Raw genomic sequence first — 17,712 nt, forward strand, 5'->3', positions numbered from 1 at the left:
CAAAAATCAAACTCAAATAGCACCAGCTCTGAAAAGTTTCTCTGATCCTGTCCCCTTGTCCCACAGCACTCATTGCGTCCTCCTTCTCAGATCTGTCCACCCATGAGTTTCTGACCTCCGGCAGCACGGGAGCCACCACTGGATTTGTCTGATCTGAAGAAAGATGGCCACGTGCCCTGTCCATACCTCTTTTCTGGTGTGCATCCTGAGACCCACCCGTAAAGGGCTCTGGCTGGGTGGGCGTCATTGTGCTCTGGTGCAGGGCAGAGTCAGAATTGGTCCTGGGAAGAGGAGAGAGACAGTGAGCCTAGGCCCTGAGGGTGACAAAGGGACAGCCCTGGCTTTACTTGGTCCAGGACATGCCTGATGGGACAGAGCAGCAGTAGTGGGTCATTTTTGTGAGTTGCTGCACCTGAGCATTATTCTCATAAAAACCACAGGAGTGCCCGTGGTTTTTGTCTACAAAGCTTGTTTGCAGAAGGGATGTCCCTCTATCCTAACCTGCCTCTGCCCATTTCCACCCCCTCTGTGCACTTTTCAACTTTAGGAAAAGGATGGAGCCTTCATGCTGAAACCTTCCAAAGACAGGGCCCAACAGTCCCACAGAGCCTAGCCTTCTGGTGACAAATACCAACAGGCAACACTGATCTCTGGAATGCTGTTACAAACCAGATGTAATGAGTAGGAAGGAAAGGCAGCAACATGAGGCTCAGAGAAGGCCTCCAGAAGGAATGCAGCCCCTGGGGGATGCCTTGAGAAAATGGCGAGGGTGAGGGTGGGGTGGGTCTTGTTGCAATCAGCCCAAATGCTGCTGGGAGCTCCGCCCTCTGCTCTGCACCCGCTCCCCCAACAGAGGACAGGGTCACTCAATCTGATCCCAGCACAAGTTCCTGAAGGGTGGGTCCCCAGAACAGCCTTAAGCTGCCCAGGACACTGTGGGTACCCAAGAGTAGATGGGTGGACATGCAAGGGACAGGTCCAGCTTCAAGGCTGGTAATTCAGGGATGAGAATAAGAGCCTCATGCACCCAGTGAGGACATCCCAGCCACTGAGAGTGATGTGAAAGAAACTTCGTTCAGAAAGTACAGGTTACAAAAGACTGGACAAATCTCTGACCCCAGGGCCGGCTGAGAAGTGAGGAGAAATTTGGGGTCCTGGCCCCCCACCATCTGTGCGTCCCTGAGCAAGTGTTCTGACCTCTCTGCGCTCAATTTCCTTATGTCTACAATGGTCGGTGCATTTTCTATTAGTTAATGTATGTGATAGTTGAATGAAGCCTGATATGTGATCTGTGCTTAGTGGGAATTTATATTATTGAACTACATGTCATATTAAGTATCATATTATATACATATATATATTTTTAACAGTTTGCTTGCTTACTTTTGGTCTTTTTTTTTAATGAAATCGCCTATACACATATCTATTTTCCATGTGTGGTGAAGTAACATATGACATAAAATTTACCATTTTAACCATTAACTGTATACTTCTGTGGCATTAAGTGTATTTGCACTGATGTGCAGCCATCACCTGTATTATCATAGTTATTTATATAAACTCTTATTATTGTTATTTAAGCCTTTCTAGGTCTAATGATGGCATTATGGGTGTTTTTTCCCTCCTCTAGGAATATTTATGTATTTTTCTAATTTTCTAGTAATAAATGTATAACACTTTCATAATCAAATTTTCATGACCATTTAGCAATGTGGAAAACACAGGAGTAAACGAAGAAAAAGCAAGCTATTAACACTGAATATCTAATATAATTTCAACTTTGCCTAAAAAAGAAAAATAAAGCTGATTTCTAGAAACTTCTGGATGCTTTTTAGTTTTGTCACTTTAAAGTGACTTCGTATTGGTTTTCCAAACATGACCATGATTTAAGTTTGGTTTTGTTTCCAACAAGAGTATTGGAGGCCGGCTCTGGGTCACTGACCTTCTCCAGCTGGTATCCGCAGGCGGCGAGAGGTACACCGTGCCATAAGGGCAGCTGTCCGCTTGACTGTGAGTTAAGAGGATAGCACTGTCAGCTCGGGCTCCACCTGAGCCTCAGAAACCTGGTGACCAGGCTGCTGGGAGCCAGCAAACAGCTGGGGTTGCAGGATGGTGGGGGCCTTCCCTGCCTGGCTGTGAGTGGCCCAGGGAGGCGGCTCCATCCACCTAACACTCAGCACACTCACCCCCTTGCAAGCACACGTGTGGGCTGTGCCCCTTCCAAGAGGGGTCTCAGCCATGACACCAGGGTTCATGGGAGCAGTGGTAAGTCTAGTTCAGTTGACCTAGGTCTTGACTCTTAATTCTGGGCTGATGGGGCAGGTCTTAGGACCTGCAGGCTCCATCTGGGGCCCAGCTGGTCAGACACCTCTAGCCATGGAAATCAGAACCAGGAAAGAACAGCCTTCTCTATTCTAGAAAGCAAGGGTGGGGGGGGTGGCTCTCTCAAAACAGTGCTCAGACTCTTGGTGGGGAGGTTGATTGGCTAAACACCACAAAGTAGCGAAGTCAGGGGGACTCCTGATGATCTCTCTGCTTGGCTGAGGTGTGGACTCGAGTTTTGTGTCTTCAGATCAAGTCTCCCTTGGATCTATTTGGGTCTGGCTTGGATCCCCTCAGCCCCATTGCCTTGATTGGGCTGTCATCCACATGGCCCCCAGAGGGGCCCACCAACATGGCCCTGATGTGTGAGCACCCTGATCACAGCTTCCCTGGACTCCACTGCCCAGCCAGGCATCCGAGCACAATGTGACCAAGCATCACCTTGCTCAACTCATCTCAGGCTGCATACTCCAATGGACAGCTCTGCATCTTTGCTCCCTGTGCCCCACAGCCCCGACCTAGGCTAAGGCTCTTCAGCTTGCCTCACTGCCTTCTTTGGGAAGTGTGCTGGGTCAGACCTGATCCATCCCGAGCTGGCAGTTCCATCAGCAAGATAAACTCGGGGTCCTGCAGTCAGTAACAGGGCCCCAGACTCCCACCCAAGTCCTCTGGAAAAGGATATCTGCCGTCCATGTTTATCCACCGACAGGGGCCGGCGGTGTGGGGAGCCAAGCCGGCCACGCTCCCGGTACACTCTGTCCACCAGCCCATGGTGCCGGGTGGTCCGGCTAGTGTCCAGGCCTGAGGACTGGAAGGGTGTCTGGGTGTGGGGAGGGGGCCAGCAAGGGGAGAGGAAATGATGGGAACAAAACAAGAGAGAAACCCAAAAAAAAAACGATTATCAGCTATGGATATGACCTCAGGGCCTCCCACTCCCGAGATACCCTTGGCCACCACCCCACAGCCCAAATGGGCTTCCTCCTTCAGCCAGGCCCCTGGTCTCTGAGTACTGCAGTGGTAGGGGCGAGCTGGGGACCCCAGGTGCCGGGGCAGCAGGCGTGCAGTGTGGCTGGCATGCACGGGCCAGGCAGGACGGCACAAGCTCGGGGCTGATGCCGGCCAGGGTGCCAGGGGTGCAGACGGCCTGAGCACCCCGCAGCCTCACCAGGTACAGACAGGCCTCCGTGTTCTTTCTCTCGGGCTTGGCTGGCCTCCTCTCCCCACCTACGTCATTCCTGGAGGGGCTGCCAAGAGACAGCCCAGGCCTTCCTACTGAGGACGTCAAGGGGCCCACCCAGCCAAGTGCTGGCTTCCCAGAGGCTCCTTGTTAAGCCCAGGGCTGGTCTCAACTGAGACGTGGCCCCCCAGCACCCTCCCCCACCACATTTTGGCATCATGGAGAGCCAAGTGCAGGATAGGGCTTCCTTCCAGCACCTGAGGCTGGCACAAGGGCCCTGGCCAGGCCCTGCTCCCTCTCCCAGCTCAATGCCGCTGAGGCCCCCAGGAGCCTGCTCTCTGCCATCCCTTCCGCCATGGGGCTCCTCACCATCTGATTAGGGTGAGACTGGTAGCCTTAGTCAGCTCTGAATGCAGCCTGTCCCCCTAGCCAGCCATCTGGTCCGTGGGCCCTTCTGTCTTCTCTGGGCAGCCAGGCAAAAAATGATTTCCTTCCTGAAGATTGCCATGGCTAGTATCCTGCTGTTCCCTACCCATCCAAATGCCTCAGCTGGTGTTCAGGGCTGACTGCTCTCCCAGTGTCTGAGACTCCTGACTTTCTCCAACTCAGCAAGGATCCTGTTGGCTTGGGGCCAAAAGATGGCCGTGACTGAGAGGGAGGGAATCTCACCACCAGACAAGGACATCAGAGGGCAGAGGCCACTAACCTCCTCCCAAAGATGCCTAGATGGTAGAGGGGAAACTGAGGTGGCTGAAGCAGAGCCAGAGACAGAGAGAAGCTTGGCCTGGCCACAGCCCAGCTCGCCAGGTCGCATCTAGGATCTGCGCACACATATGTGCGTATCACAGGAACAACCATGCAGCATTGGTGCGCATGCTCAGATCCCCAGGCGGGGTCTCTCCACGCAACCACACGCACTTCCCCAGACAGGGGAGAGCAGATCAGATGTTTCCATTTGGTGAATGGGATACCTCCCGCCAGGCCATGGGGGTGGCCACGCTGAGGACACCAATGGCCTCAGCCCAGGGGCTCATTTACCAGAGAGACAGGAGCCGCAGCCAAGGCCTCCCCCAGAAATCCGCTGGGCTGGAAATGCAAAGAACCAAAATTCTGTGATGCTCCGGCCTCACCTGGTCTCCTGGGACCCCAACAGGCCCCGGCACCCTCGGTCCCAGGGGCTTTATGCTAGTCCAGGCAGGGCAAGCTCAGGGTGCCCAGAGAGACACTCTCCTCAGAGGAGGAGGGGATGGGAAGACAAAGAAGGGGAGAGCTAGGGAGAAAGGGGAGAAGCCCGACTTAAAAGTGCCCTGACAAAGAAGTCAGCTTTTGGTCATTATAATGGCCCCAAACATCTGTTCCAATGAGAAAGCTATCCGAGGAGGATCATGCCCACTGGCCCAAAGCTGAGCTAAGTGTAGACTCTGAGCCAGCCTGTGGGACCCCAGCTGGTGGCCTGCTACATCCCAGCAGCGGGAAAAGTAGGAGCTGGGGGGTGACTTGAGTGGGTGGGTGAGGGGTGAGCTCCCTGAGAGACGGCCCCCAGGCCTATCAGCAGGTAGACAGATGTGGCTGTTTCTGGGGCCCTGTCCCAGCAATGGAGTGGAAGTGTGGCTGTCTGTGGACCTGTCTCTGCAGAGATGACACAGTGCTGGGGGTGGCCCAGCTCTCAGCCCTGTCTCTCTGACCCATCTTGCCCCTTCTTCCACTTGTAGACCAGAGTCAGTCATGGCCCTGGGGGAAGAGGCCGGCCCTGCGCCCAGGCGGTGGGCCTTATCTCTTGTTATTTATGATAAGGATGTACACGGGGGCCCTGCGGCCTGCGGGAGCCGTGCTGTGTGGGTCTCTGCCAAGAAACGTTTGCAGACAAGTGGGGTCAGGCCAAGGGGCCTCCTTCTGAGAACCGCTGGGCTTGCGGATTAGTGAGGCTGACGGAGCCAAACCCCAGAGGCCCCAAGCGGTTCCCAATGCCGCACAGCCGGCCAACAGGTGTAGTGGCTGCCGAAACACTCGCAGCCAGACTGAGGCCTCACTGCAGGGTCTGCTGACAGGGGAATGGCCGAGGGGGATCTGGGCGAGGCCTGGACAGGCCTTCCCAGGAGCAAGAAAGGAGTAGGCGGGGGCTGGGAGGAAGGGCTGCGGCAATTATCTGCTGACCCCAGCTGTCCGCAGCAGCCATCACACACGCACACGGGCTTGCCCAGAGTGGAAGCGCCCCAGGTGAAAGGCCAGGGAAAGCTCCGAGGGAGGCCGTGGGGGAAGAAGGCGAGAGGGGGGCTCACCTGGAAGGGCAGATCCACAGTGCCACTCCCTATCTGGTTCACGTTGGGTAGGGACCCACCGTAATACTGGCCACGGCTTGGGCCCAGCTGTAGGTATTGCGACTTCTGGAGCTGAAGCTGTAAGAGAGAAACTGGCAGCTGCAGCAGGGGCTAAGGGGTCCTCTTCAGCACACCCCACAGAACGCCACCCCCAAGGACACAGAAAGAACCCAAGTGGCAGGTCGAGGTCGGTGGCACCAGTCACAAAGGTAATGGGACTCTCAAAGGAGCCAGGTGTCTCTCCACCCAAACCAGCAGAATCAGAAACCCAAGGTGTCTTGGTTGGCCGTACCCAAGACTCTGTGAACTTGGGGGAGCCTTCCTTGCTGGCTCACACAGCAGGTTTGCGGCAGGTTTGTGAATGAGAGCCTGGAACCTAGGAGGAGGCCCCTCACCCACCCGGGGGAGCCATTTCTCATCACAGCCAAAGGTTGTGTTCCCGGGCGCAGGCCAGAGGCTGTGAATTGACGCCCCAACACAAAAGAAATCTTTTTTCCAATGGCCTGAATCGTTGGGACCGGCTCAGAAACATAGTGCTGGCTTTCAAAGTGCAGGATGTGGATTTCTCCGGCAGCACACACAGGATGAGCATGTCTGCCAGGCCCCGCCTGAGTTCAAGGGTCCTGCCCAAGGCCCCAGGCTTCTTCTGCCTGTCCTTCCTTGAGCCCCCTGCCCCTCCCCCTCACCTCCATGGGGCTGGGCCCAGCAGATGGCCCTCAACCGGGCTGGCTGCATCTCTGCACAGTCCTCTGCCTATCACTCAAATGGGGACTCATCCTGCTGGTCCAAGCCTCAGAACCAGGAGCCTAGCTGGCCATGCCTGCCTCAGGCCATGGGACCTGCCTGGGACCTGGCCTGGGACTTGCCTATTCTCTCTCAAGCAGCCAATTCCACTTTGTGGGAACAATGGCAGATGTCCTGATCTGGGTGGCAGCACCCAAAGCCCATCACACTACTGTGGGAGGCAGGCGTCATGAACAAGGGGCAGTGGCCGGGCACATGAGGAGGGGTGGTGTCTGCTCCCCAGGCTGGGGCGGTTGCTAGGGTCGACTCTGTATACACAACAAGGCTGCTCAGTTCCCTCACAAACAGCTCCTGGCAGCCTCCTCAGGCTGGCCGCGGACACTGCCCGCTCCCCCATATCGCCCGGCTTCCTGGGGGGCTCAGACACAGGAGGGGAAGTGAGGCCCTGGAATTGGCTGCCCGCCCAGCAGAGCACCTCACCCAGGTAAACAGCTGTTTCCTGTGAGCTATGTGGAGTGGGGAGGGAGGCTGACCTTGCTATTCCTTCCCAGGTGGTTTTCAGCGTCTTTGGGGCTCAGCCCAGGATCTGTCTCCGACGTGAACACCCTACTGTGTCCCTCCCCACAGTCACGAGGGACAAAACAGGCCAGAGCCCCCTCCCCTGCCTGGGCACAGCTTACCTCAGACCCGAGGCCAACCCTGTGCCCTTTTTTTGTCTGAGCTGTGTGGCAGAAGCCTGCATAGCTGCCACCTCTCAAGAACAGTACGGTCCCAGAGGACCATAGCCTCCTTCTGTCTCTGTTTCCCTCTCCAGCTTCCTCACCCCATCCATGGGGCCCTCATTTCTAGGCAGAACCCCCACCCCGACACATCCTGTTCCTGAGCCCCACATGCACAAACTCCTTCTCCCCTGTCTCCACCAGACTCCTCCCCTGAAGAGCCCTGTGTAAATGGTGGCTTCTCTGGCCTCCCTTGGCCCCACCTTGCTGACAGGACCCTGCAGGGGTGGGGTCACCCAGCAGAGTACACATCTCCAGCTCCTGTCAGTGCTCACGCCCCTGCTCGGCATATCCCCCCAACCTGACAGCATCTACAAGGCTGAGTGGAGTAGGGACCACAGGGCTGGGGAACAGGAGCCAGTGGCCCTGGGAAGACGTGGTATGATGATGAATGCAGCCAATTCTCAAGGCAGCCCCCAGTCCTCAGGGACCCTCCTACACAGGATGTGGTGACACCCCTACCTGCCAGTCCCTCCCAGGCCTGGCTCTCTAGACAAGCCAGCCTTGGTCAGGCCTGTCAGCAATTGCCATGGCAACTGGCCGACCTTCTAATGAGATTAAGGGGAACAGATGTGCTGAAGGCTGAGCTCTGTTCTCCACAGGCAGGTCAGGCTAAGGGCCAGGGAGAAGCCCAGTGATCCAAGTGGGCCTCAGTTTCCCCCACACCATGAAGATTGCTGAGTCTGACTCTCCACTCTCCCTGACCACTGGGCTCTACCAACTGAACGGGTTGCTGCCTTGAGGGCTCTGCACTGGTGCTGCCTCCTCAAGAGGTTCTTCCCACTAGGCCAGCCCAGCACTGTGTACCTCTCCCCATCAGGGTCACCTCCTCCACAGCTCACTGTCCAAAACCACTTGAGATCTCTCTGTCTCCTCCCATCAGATTATTGGCCTCAGAAGGACCACACGCACATGGGTAATGAGTGACAACAGGCAACATTTGAGCACAGGAAGAGCTGGACAGACTCAGGATCTCAGGCAGGGTAGCACCCATATGGGATCCCTGCCCCAACATCAGGGAAACTGAGGCCCAAGGAACAGACAGCTGTTGAAGTGCAGAGACAGCATGTGCCCCAGCCTGAGGCTCAATCTGAGAACCACCCACACAACAGGAAGGCGGAGAGCACAGGCTGCCCCCTTGCCAGCTCCATCCAGCACACTTCTAGGACTGAGGACAGGGAGGGGGCGGGGTGGGGGGCAGGGATTCGCTGGGTTCTCCAAGTGTTCCAACAGCTGTGGAGGCACATCCAGGGAGCCCCCAAGAGCCCTGAAAGGATCTAAGTTTTGTGGAGCCCTCAGTGGGTTTTCCAAGGCCACTGCTTTCTGATGGGTGTGTGCATCCAGTTTGTTTGGCTGAGTCCCTCCAGGTTCCTTTCCAGGCTTAGCCCCAGGTGGCCCTCCCAGTCTCAGCTCAAGCAGCAGGTGGTGAGTTCAAGGAGGGCAGACGGCTCCTCCTAGGCTCCATTCCCCAACTGGGCCTCTCTGCACTGCTTTGTTGAGGTGACATGTGCACACCTGTGAACATTTAAGGCCACAAAGGATAGCACCAAACACCCCAGGTAGAGTCATTCCAGGGAGAGGAGGGCCAAGGGCCACCAGCTCTGACTTGGGACTCCCCATCCCTCATCCTTTGGCTTCGACCGATAGCAATGACCATCCATGCCACATGTCCATGGGCTGTGCTGTCTCTCCTCATGCCTCTACTACCCACTCTGGAAAGGACTGGAAACCCAGTCTTCGGGAGAGAGGGCTGTGCCTGCAGGTACCCAGCCAGGAAGACTGGAGACGGCTTTTCTCTCTTTTTAAACTTTTTTTATCAAAACAAAATTCACATAACATGAAACAAACCACTTTAACATGTACAGTTCAGTAGAATGTAGCACATTCACAATGTTGTGCAACCATTATCTCTATCTAGTTCCAGAACACTCTATCACCCCAAAGGGAGATGACCTCCCCGCTCCCACCAAGTCCCTGAAAATCGCTAATCTACTTTGTCTCTATGGATTTGCCTGTTCTGGACATTTCATATAGATGGAATTGCACACTATGTGGCCTTTTGTGTCTGGCTTTTTTCACTCAGCATGATGTTTCCCAGATTTGTCCACACTGTAGTATGTCAGTGCTTCACTCCTTTTCACAGCTGAATAATGTTCCATTGTGTGTGGACTATATTGTGTTTATCCTTTATCTACTGATGGACACGTGGGCTTTTTCCACCTTTTTGGCAATTGTGAACAATGCTCCTGTGGACATGGGTGCACAAGTATCTGTTTGAGTCCCTGTTTTCAAACTTGTTGGTATATCCCTAGGAGTGGAATGGCTGTCATATGGTAATTGTATTTAATTTCTGAGGAATGGTCATACTGTTTTCCACAGTGGCTGCACCATTTTACATTCCCACAGCAATACACAAGGGTTCCAATTTCTCTGTATCCTCGCCCATACTTGTTGGTTTCTGTTGTTTTGATAGTAGCCATCCTGATAGGTGTGACATATCTCATTGCGGGTTTGATTTATATTTCCCTGGTGACTAGTGATGTTGGGCACCTTTTCATATCTTGCTGGCCATTTCTGTATCATCTTTGGAGAAATATCTGTCAAGTCCTTTGCCCATTTTTAAACTGAGTTGTCTTTTCCTTGTTGAGTCATAAGACTTTTTATATTCTGGATATTAATTCTTTATCAGCTATATGGTTTGCAAATATTTTCTTCCATTCTGTGGATTCTTTTCACTTTTTTGATAATCTTTTGATGCACAAAAATTTTTAATGTTGATAGAGTCCAATTAATCTATTTTTCTTGTGCTTTCAGTGTCATCTAAAAATCCATCGCCTATTCCGAAGCCAGAAAGAGTTACATCTCTGTTTCCTTCTAGAAGTTTTATAGATTTAGCTCCTACATTTAGGTCTTTGGTTGATTTTGAGTTAATTCCTGTTAACATTGTTGCTGCCTGGTCCCACCTCACGGCTGGCCACCACACTGACTGAGGGCTCTACGGTGAGAAGAGCCTGGCTGACCCCTGGAAACATGCTTGGGGCACTGGAGTTTATCACTACACGTCTGCCGAGCAAGGAAGGGAATAATGAATGAATGAGGGAATGAATGAAAGCGTCACAGGCGTGTGGCCGAGTGTGGATTCCAGGCTGAGTCACCCGGCCCCCCAGCTGACTGAGACACTCCCCAGCTGCCTCCTTGCTAGTTCCCAAAGTGTAAATACAGAACCAGATACACAAACACCAAGCGTGCCTCGGAATGCCTTTAATCAGGCTCTGTGGTTGCTGCCAAGTTCCCAGCCCCGGCTGAATCAGAGGGTCCATTGGGAACTCGTTTGTTTCCCTGTTGGTGTGGTTGTTGAGCACAGACCTTCCGGCTGAGATGTGTGAAGGGTCCCTCGGGGTCTAAGCATAGCACAGCTGGCTCGTAGGGGCCTCTCTCCTGCAGAATGAGACCCCGGCCCCGCCAGCCAGCTGGGTACCCACCCTGACTGGGGCCTCGAAGCAGCCTAAGGGGGGGAGGCTCAGCTTCACTTCTGCTTTAAAAGTGGAGAAACTGAGGTATTGAGAGAAGACAGGCTTGCCCTGAAGTCACCCCAGCAACAGGAGAGGCCTCAGTTACAATCCAGGCTCTTTTCCTGGCAAACCTAACTTCCCACTGGCAGCCACAAGGCCCTGCCTTCTGCCTCTGGGCACTTGCACCCACCCCGCCCTTTTCAGAAATCTTCCATGGAGCTCCTTTTCATCACTTGGTTTCAGCTCATATATCACCTCCTCAGGAAGACCTCCCTGACCCCCACTTCCAAAACAACTATCTGTCTTAGCTCAGGCTGCCATAACAAAGTACCATAGACTGGATGGCTTAAACAACAGACACGTCTTTCTCGTAGTTCTGGAGGCTAGGAGTCTGAGACCAGCATGCTAGCGGGGTGGGGTCCTGGTGAAGCCCCTCTTTCTGCATTGCAGAAAGCCGCCTTCTTGCCATGTCTTCAATTGGCCTTTCCCCAAGTGTGTGTGGAACGGACTCTCTTTCTTTTCTCATAAGGGCACCTGTCCTATTGGATTAGGATCCTTCCCATATAACCTCATTTCACCTGAATCACTTTCTTTCAGGCCCCATCTCTACATACAGTCACAATGGGGGTGAGAGCTTCCACATGTGAATTTGGGGGACACAGTTCAGTCCATGGCACCTTCTTTGGGATATGTTGCCTGCCTATGTCTGTCCAGTGGGCCAGTGGGCCCTGACAACTGGGAGACCCTGCTTGCTGGGCCTCTGTGGGCACCTCTGGGACCAATGCCAACCTCAGGAAGTGACCATCCATAGCTGCTTTCTGGAATTGGGAAGCTTGGAGTTGCCCCACAGCCAGCCAGGACCAGGGACCTCTGGACTCTCCTGGCAGGAGTCCTCAGAGTACAGGGTGGCCTGTGGGGAGGGGCCTTCTCTGCGCCTGGCCCTGGAGAACCCGAGTCAGTGAGGTGGGGGTGACAAGCAGTGTGTGCCCCTCTAGGGCTGCTGGGTGGCTGAGACACAATGAGCAGAAAATCATGGGCAGCATTTCCAGAATAAATTCCCCAAAAGTAAAGTGACGTGCCTGCTCATTAGGGTCATGGGCTTGGGGATGGGTGGGAGCATCTAGAGAGCATTACAGGCACTGTAAGGCCGTGGGAGCTACAACAGCCAAGTGAATCAGCTTAACCCCCATGCTGAACTAACCAATGTCCCCCAAAATTCATGCTCACCCAGAACCTCCGAATGTTACCTTGTTTGAAAATGGAGTTTTCACAGATGTAACTAGTTAAGCCTCTCGATATGAGATCATCTGGATTTAGGGAAGTCCCTAAATCCAATGACTCTTGAACTGTGAGGGAATAAAATTCTGTTGTTTTAAGCCCGAGACTGGATAGCTGGGAAGAGACGAGGACAGGGACCCTCAAGCTGATACTCTAGGGTAAAGAATGAGTGAGTAAGTGTCCAGGCAAAAGTGGAGGCCTGGGAAGGAAGGAGGAGGATGAGGCCAGGCCAGCTCTGATGGGCGGTCACTGCAGAGCAGCAGGGAGGGCAACGCTGGAGCACAAACCAGGACAGTATGGGGGCAGTGAATGCCTGGTCCAGAAACCCAGGGGCGGGTGACACAACAGTGCACTCAGGACACTGAGAACCACCGAAGGGCCTGTACCCAAGACATATCTCCCTGGAAGGTCCTGGGGGGACCCTCCCTGACCCAACACCAGCCCCACCCCAAGGTCCTGGGTGCACTGGGTTGAGCAACAGGGTTTTGGGGCCTCAGAGGGCACAGAGCTCAGCAAGGCCGCACGCTTCCCTCTGGCCTGCATCCGGGCACCGCATCCACAGGGCTAGAGTGGGATGCTGTGAGCAGCATGACTTCTCCCCACCCCCATGTCCATGTGCTGACCTCGGGGACACAGCATGTCACTGTCGGGACTGCAGGGGCTATGCAACAGGCTGAAAGGGTGCAGGGTTTGCTCACCCATCCTTGCCCTGTATAAGCCCTGGTAGGTCTGGGAGAGGTGTGAGGGGCCCCGAGTGGAATTGGGGAGCTATGCTTTGCAAGGTCCACAAGTGGCCTCAAGGCAAAGCCCAAAGATACCATCAGGGCCAAGTGAAGGCACAGGCCACTTTTCATCGCCATTTGGTGGAGGCTGCAAGATGGCCCTGGACTGATGGGTGGCTTTTTATATTTTGGCTATCTACTACCCCTAGTTCCATGTCATGGTGGTCCACAGGAGAGAAGGCTGGCCACGCAACATGGCACAGGGTTACCAGCACACGAGCACCACCCCTACCCCATCTGTCTCAGTGCCAGGTTCCCACAGCATGGTTGAGCATGCTTACTGCTCGCCCTCGAGGAAGATAGCTAATGCCAGCACACAGCACAGCCCCATCCGAATGGCCAAGGGCACCCGGTTTCCCCTGCAACCTTGGCAAGGTCTCCTGGCCTCCTCAAGGGCTGCCGGCCCTGGCCCAGCAGGAGGCTTTGGGGCTGAGGGGCTTGTAGCCAGAGGAGCTTCCAAGAATGAGGCGAACAAAACTGAGTCAACTTCTGAAGCTGCTTAGGCTTGAAGAAAGGACTTGGAGCTGCTTGTTTATACTATAACTGCATTCTCATGTTACTTGGGTTCTGGAGCCAATCAGATTGAGATCTCTGATATTTTTAAGTCCAAACCCCTTGGACACTACAGATCACAATTCATTCTATGTGACTAATTAAGCAGAGGAAGCCTGGAAATAAAGTTTGGAACAAGGTTAATAAAGTTTCTTACCTAGTAACAAAAAGAAGACAGACAAAAGGCAGCCTTGAGGGTAGCAGGGTACTGGAGGAGGGGTACTTCTCCAGGAGCAGGGGGACCTTGACCCTGGAGCCCCTGTCTGTCTACCTCCCTTCAGCACTGTGTGAGTACCCTGGGGCTGTCAGAACAAATGACCACAAACCAGGGGGCTTAAAACAACAGAAGTTTATTCTCTCACAGCTCTGGAGGACAGAAGTCAGAGACCAGGGTATGGGCAGGGCTGGTTCCTTCTGGAGGCTCTGACAGAGTCTGTCCCAGGCCCCTCTCTTGGCTTCTGGTGGCTGCCCGCAATCCATGGTGTTCCTGGGCCTGCAGACACTTCGGTCCCATCTCCACCCATCTTCACTTGGCCTTCTCCCTGTGTGTCTCTGTTGTCTTCTTGTAAAGATATCAGTCACCGGATTTAGGGCCCACTCTCCCGCAAGAATAACCACACGTTGACTTGATGACATCTGCAAAAAGCCTATTTCCAAAGGTCCCGTTCGTAGGTACTAGTTGGACATAAATTTGGGGGGACACTCTTCAACCATTGCAGTCACCCAATCCTGTGTCACCTCAAGTCCCACACTAAGAACCACCCCACGGTGGCAACACCCCAAAACTCCATACTCGGCCTTCTCTTGCAGCCCCAGGCCCACTGGGTAGCGCTCTCCCCTCCTGAGCTTGTTTCTTCCACTGTTACTCAGAAGCCTGGCCAGCACATGGACCTGGCCAGCACATGGACCTGGCCAGCACACATCAACTTCAGCAGAAATGACTGGGATCCTGAGAGGAAGGTGGCCTGCAGTATCCTCAGAACCATTGAGCAGCATCCACTAAACACGTTCCTGCCCTCTGACCGGGTAATCCCACTTCTGGGAAGCTGTCCTGAGGGAGATCATCCAAAACGCAGATTTATGCACAAAGATGTTCCTACATCATCGGTTGGCAGAGCGAGGAGCTGGAACCACTGCAGGATCAGCCCAGGGTGGGGCCTCCCCTCCGGGAAGAGTGCGGACACTGTCTGTGGGGTAGGAGGTGGATGGAGGGAAGCCGCTCCCACTGCAATTTCTGGATCATCTCCAAGATGGGTCTGTGTGGGAAAAGGCAGATCTGGGATAAAGCCAGGCTGCCCCCTTTTAGGGATGCCCCCAAGCGGGGCTGGGCACTGAAGTATGTAGGGGGTGAAGTAGCTGGCAAGGGAAGAATTCTCTGGCACACAGGAAGGGCCACATTACCGAGGTAACCAAGTTCCCTGGGCTCAGGGCTTGGACCAGATAACCTGGTTTGTCCTCTCTAGGACAGAGAACAACATGAACCCAAAAATAGGCCAACATGATGATCCAGAGAGCGAGGGGTTCTATGAGGATGGGGGCTCCCTGCCTGAAAGGTCATGGAGAGGGACCGTGTGCTAGACAGAGTTGAGAAAGGAGGGGGAGGTCTTGAGTGCAAAGGCCCTACAGAGGTCAGAGAGGAGGGGACTGAGATGTGGGTTGTCACACATGGCCAGTGAGTCACAGAAGTCCGCCTGGAACACTCAGGAGTATGGAGGGTCACCCCCCAGCTCTGAGAAGGGGGTAGGAGGCACAGAGCAGGTATGTCCACGTGTGTTGTACATGGGGAGAGAAAACTCTGAAACTTGTCGTTTCTCTTCTTTGACTGAACACACCACGAGGTGCACACAGCTTCTGGGGCATGCAAGCTCACATCTCTACTTATAGCAGAGGGAAAGAATCCTTTGCAGTTTAATTTTAAATCTCATCATAATTGGATAACACAAACCACCAGCCAGCGTACCAGCCACAGGAAATTGGGGGGGGGGGTTGCCTCCCAGCAAGGGGCCCCTAGGCCTGGGCCTGGGCAGGGAGTTGCACCCAGAAGCTCCTGCTGTGATGTATCCTGGCCTCCCTTAGTCCGGCTGCCTTGAGAACGTCAGGCCAAGTTTCTGACAGGTGCCTGACCTGCCTGGGGATGTGCAGTCTTATATGCGGCGGGGAGGCTGGCCTTCCTCACACCAGCGGGTCAGCACCCACCAGCCTCTGGGTATCCGGGCACTGCAGGGCAATCTGCCAGCAGCTGCTTCGGGCCAATGCCAAATAAATGATTTCTGACCACAGCATCCACAGGCCAACACTCAGCCTTGCTCAGGTTCTGTGTTGAAACTGCCTTCTAAGAGCAGCTCCTTCAACGCTGTCTGCCCCCGCCCTATGATGGTAGGGGCCCCGGGAAGATAAGACAAAAGCGAGATGCCCTCATTACAACAGGCCCAAAATAGCTTTCATGCTCCATTTTTTAGACATAGTTACATAATAACCCTGAAAGCCGTTTCATGGTTGGGGAAGCAGGGTCCTGGGCCTGCATGGCCCACCCTATATTCCTGGGGGACCCTCACAGCTCTATCCTGAGACCCTGAGATCCCACTGGGACCCTGGGCAACATGTGATGCAGGCCCGAGAATGAGGCAGGTGGGACCTCAGGCTGCCTTGCTACCCTCAGAACCAACCCAGTGATATGGGCGCCACATGAACCATGGACACTTCCCTAGATGGGCGTCACTGTGGAGGAACTGTCCCCAGCTCAGGGAAGAGAAAGGACGGACAAGGGCCCAGGAAGGTGAACACCATGAGCTTGCGGGGATGAGATCAATGGTGGCATGGGTGGCTGGGCAGGTGCACACTGTGGGGAGACCATGAGGAGGTCGAGCCAGAGAGGTAGCTGGGATGGGCTGGAGGGAGGCCTAAGGGTAGCATCAAGGAGGTGAAGGGCAGACAAGGGAGTGTCACAGACTCTCTGCAGGTCCCCTCTTTCCCTCTCCCTCTCGTTACTTCTGTGAGCAAGCCCCAGCAGCTTGACCTCCGGGGCACTAGTCTCAACCTGCGTCACTGCACACTGAAAGGCTGGTATAACCTCTTCCCCGATCCCCCTGCCCGAGGCTCTCTCTGCACACCACTGCTCCTTCCTCTCCTTTTCTTTATTAAGTTCAACTCATGTCAGACTCTTGTTTGAAACACACCAGGAGGTTGACAGTTCCTGAACAAGTTAAAAACAGAGTTACCATAAAACGCAGCAAGTCCATTCCTTGGTACACAGCCCATGAAACGAAGACCTACATCCACACAAACGCTTGTGCATGCATGTTCGCAGCAGCCAAAAAAGTGGAAACCACCCAAATGTCCATGGATGGACAAAGGATAAACACAATGTGGTCCATCCACACAATGAAATATTGCTCAGCCACAAAAAAGGAATGAAGTACTGACTGACACATGCTTCGTGTTGATGAACCTCAAAAGCATGATGCTCATGAAAGAAGCCAGACACAAAGCCCACATGATGTATGATTCCATTGATATGAAATGCCCAGAATAGGCAAATCCAGAGATACGAAGCAGATTAGTGGTTGCCAGGGACTAGGGGAGGGTGGATGGGGAGTGACTTGCTCATGGGGATGGGGTCTTCTTTTGGTTTGATGGGAATGTTTTGGAACTAGATAGGTGATGGTTGTACAACATTGTGAATGTGCTAAATGCCACTAAAAAGTGCACTTTAAAATGATAAATTTTGTTTAGTAAATTTTATCACAGTAAAATAAATGTGAAGAAATGAAAAGCATCCCTGAGGTTCTGGCGGCAGGCCAAGTACATGTCAGTGTGGAGGGGAGTGGTAGGTGGGGCCCACAGCATCTCTTCCCAAGCCCCCACCAGTGGGACAACAGCGTGGGTGGGGGAAGGTCACCAAGGACAGTGTCCTTGCCCTCAAAGCAGTGTCCCTAACTGGAAAGCCACCATGGCAACACAGGTGTACTCAGAAGAACATGAACTGTAGATCAGACAGCCTCAGCCACATGGCTTCTCAACCATCATATGTCTCTAGAGTCTCGAGGCAGCCTGGGATGGACGGACCTGCTTGGCATCCATCCCAGGAGTGGAGTAGCCTCCCATCTGCTGCAACTCAGAGGGGCTGGGGTCCATGTGTCCACGTCAGAGGCTGCAACCTGGCAGGCAAGACTGTGGCGGCCACAGCTGCAGCCTTCTTGAGGCCTGAGAGCATTTCAAAGAATGTGAACTGGAACCCAACTTAAAAAA

At 53.9% G+C, this 17,712-nt stretch overlaps 1 protein-coding gene across 10 annotated transcripts in view; it reads right to left on the bottom strand.

Annotated features, from left to right (window-relative positions):
- CRTC1 (CREB regulated transcription coactivator 1) overlaps positions 1–17,712 on the bottom strand; it is a 58,278-nt gene that overhangs the window by 23,728 nt on the left and 16,838 nt on the right. For 9 of the 10 annotated variants that reach the window (XM_023534551.1, XM_023534550.1, XM_023534548.1 and 6 more), the window contains exons 2-5: positions 5,779–5,895; positions 2,901–3,142; positions 1,943–2,008; positions 187–281 (exon numbers count right to left, since the gene is read on the bottom strand). In XM_023534551.1, the coding sequence (XP_023390319.1) occupies positions 187–281; positions 1,943–2,008; positions 2,901–3,142; positions 5,779–5,895 (520 nt within the window). The remainder of the gene's footprint in view (positions 1–186; positions 282–1,942; positions 2,009–2,900; positions 3,143–5,778; positions 5,896–17,712) is intronic. The other variant, XM_011366752.2, reaches the window with a different exon arrangement.

This window comes from Pteropus vampyrus, unplaced genomic scaffold, assembly GCF_000151845.1.
Source record: "Pteropus vampyrus isolate Shadow unplaced genomic scaffold, Pvam_2.0 Scaffold126, whole genome shotgun sequence".
Lineage (NCBI taxonomy): Eukaryota > Metazoa > Chordata > Mammalia > Chiroptera > Pteropodidae > Pteropus > Pteropus vampyrus.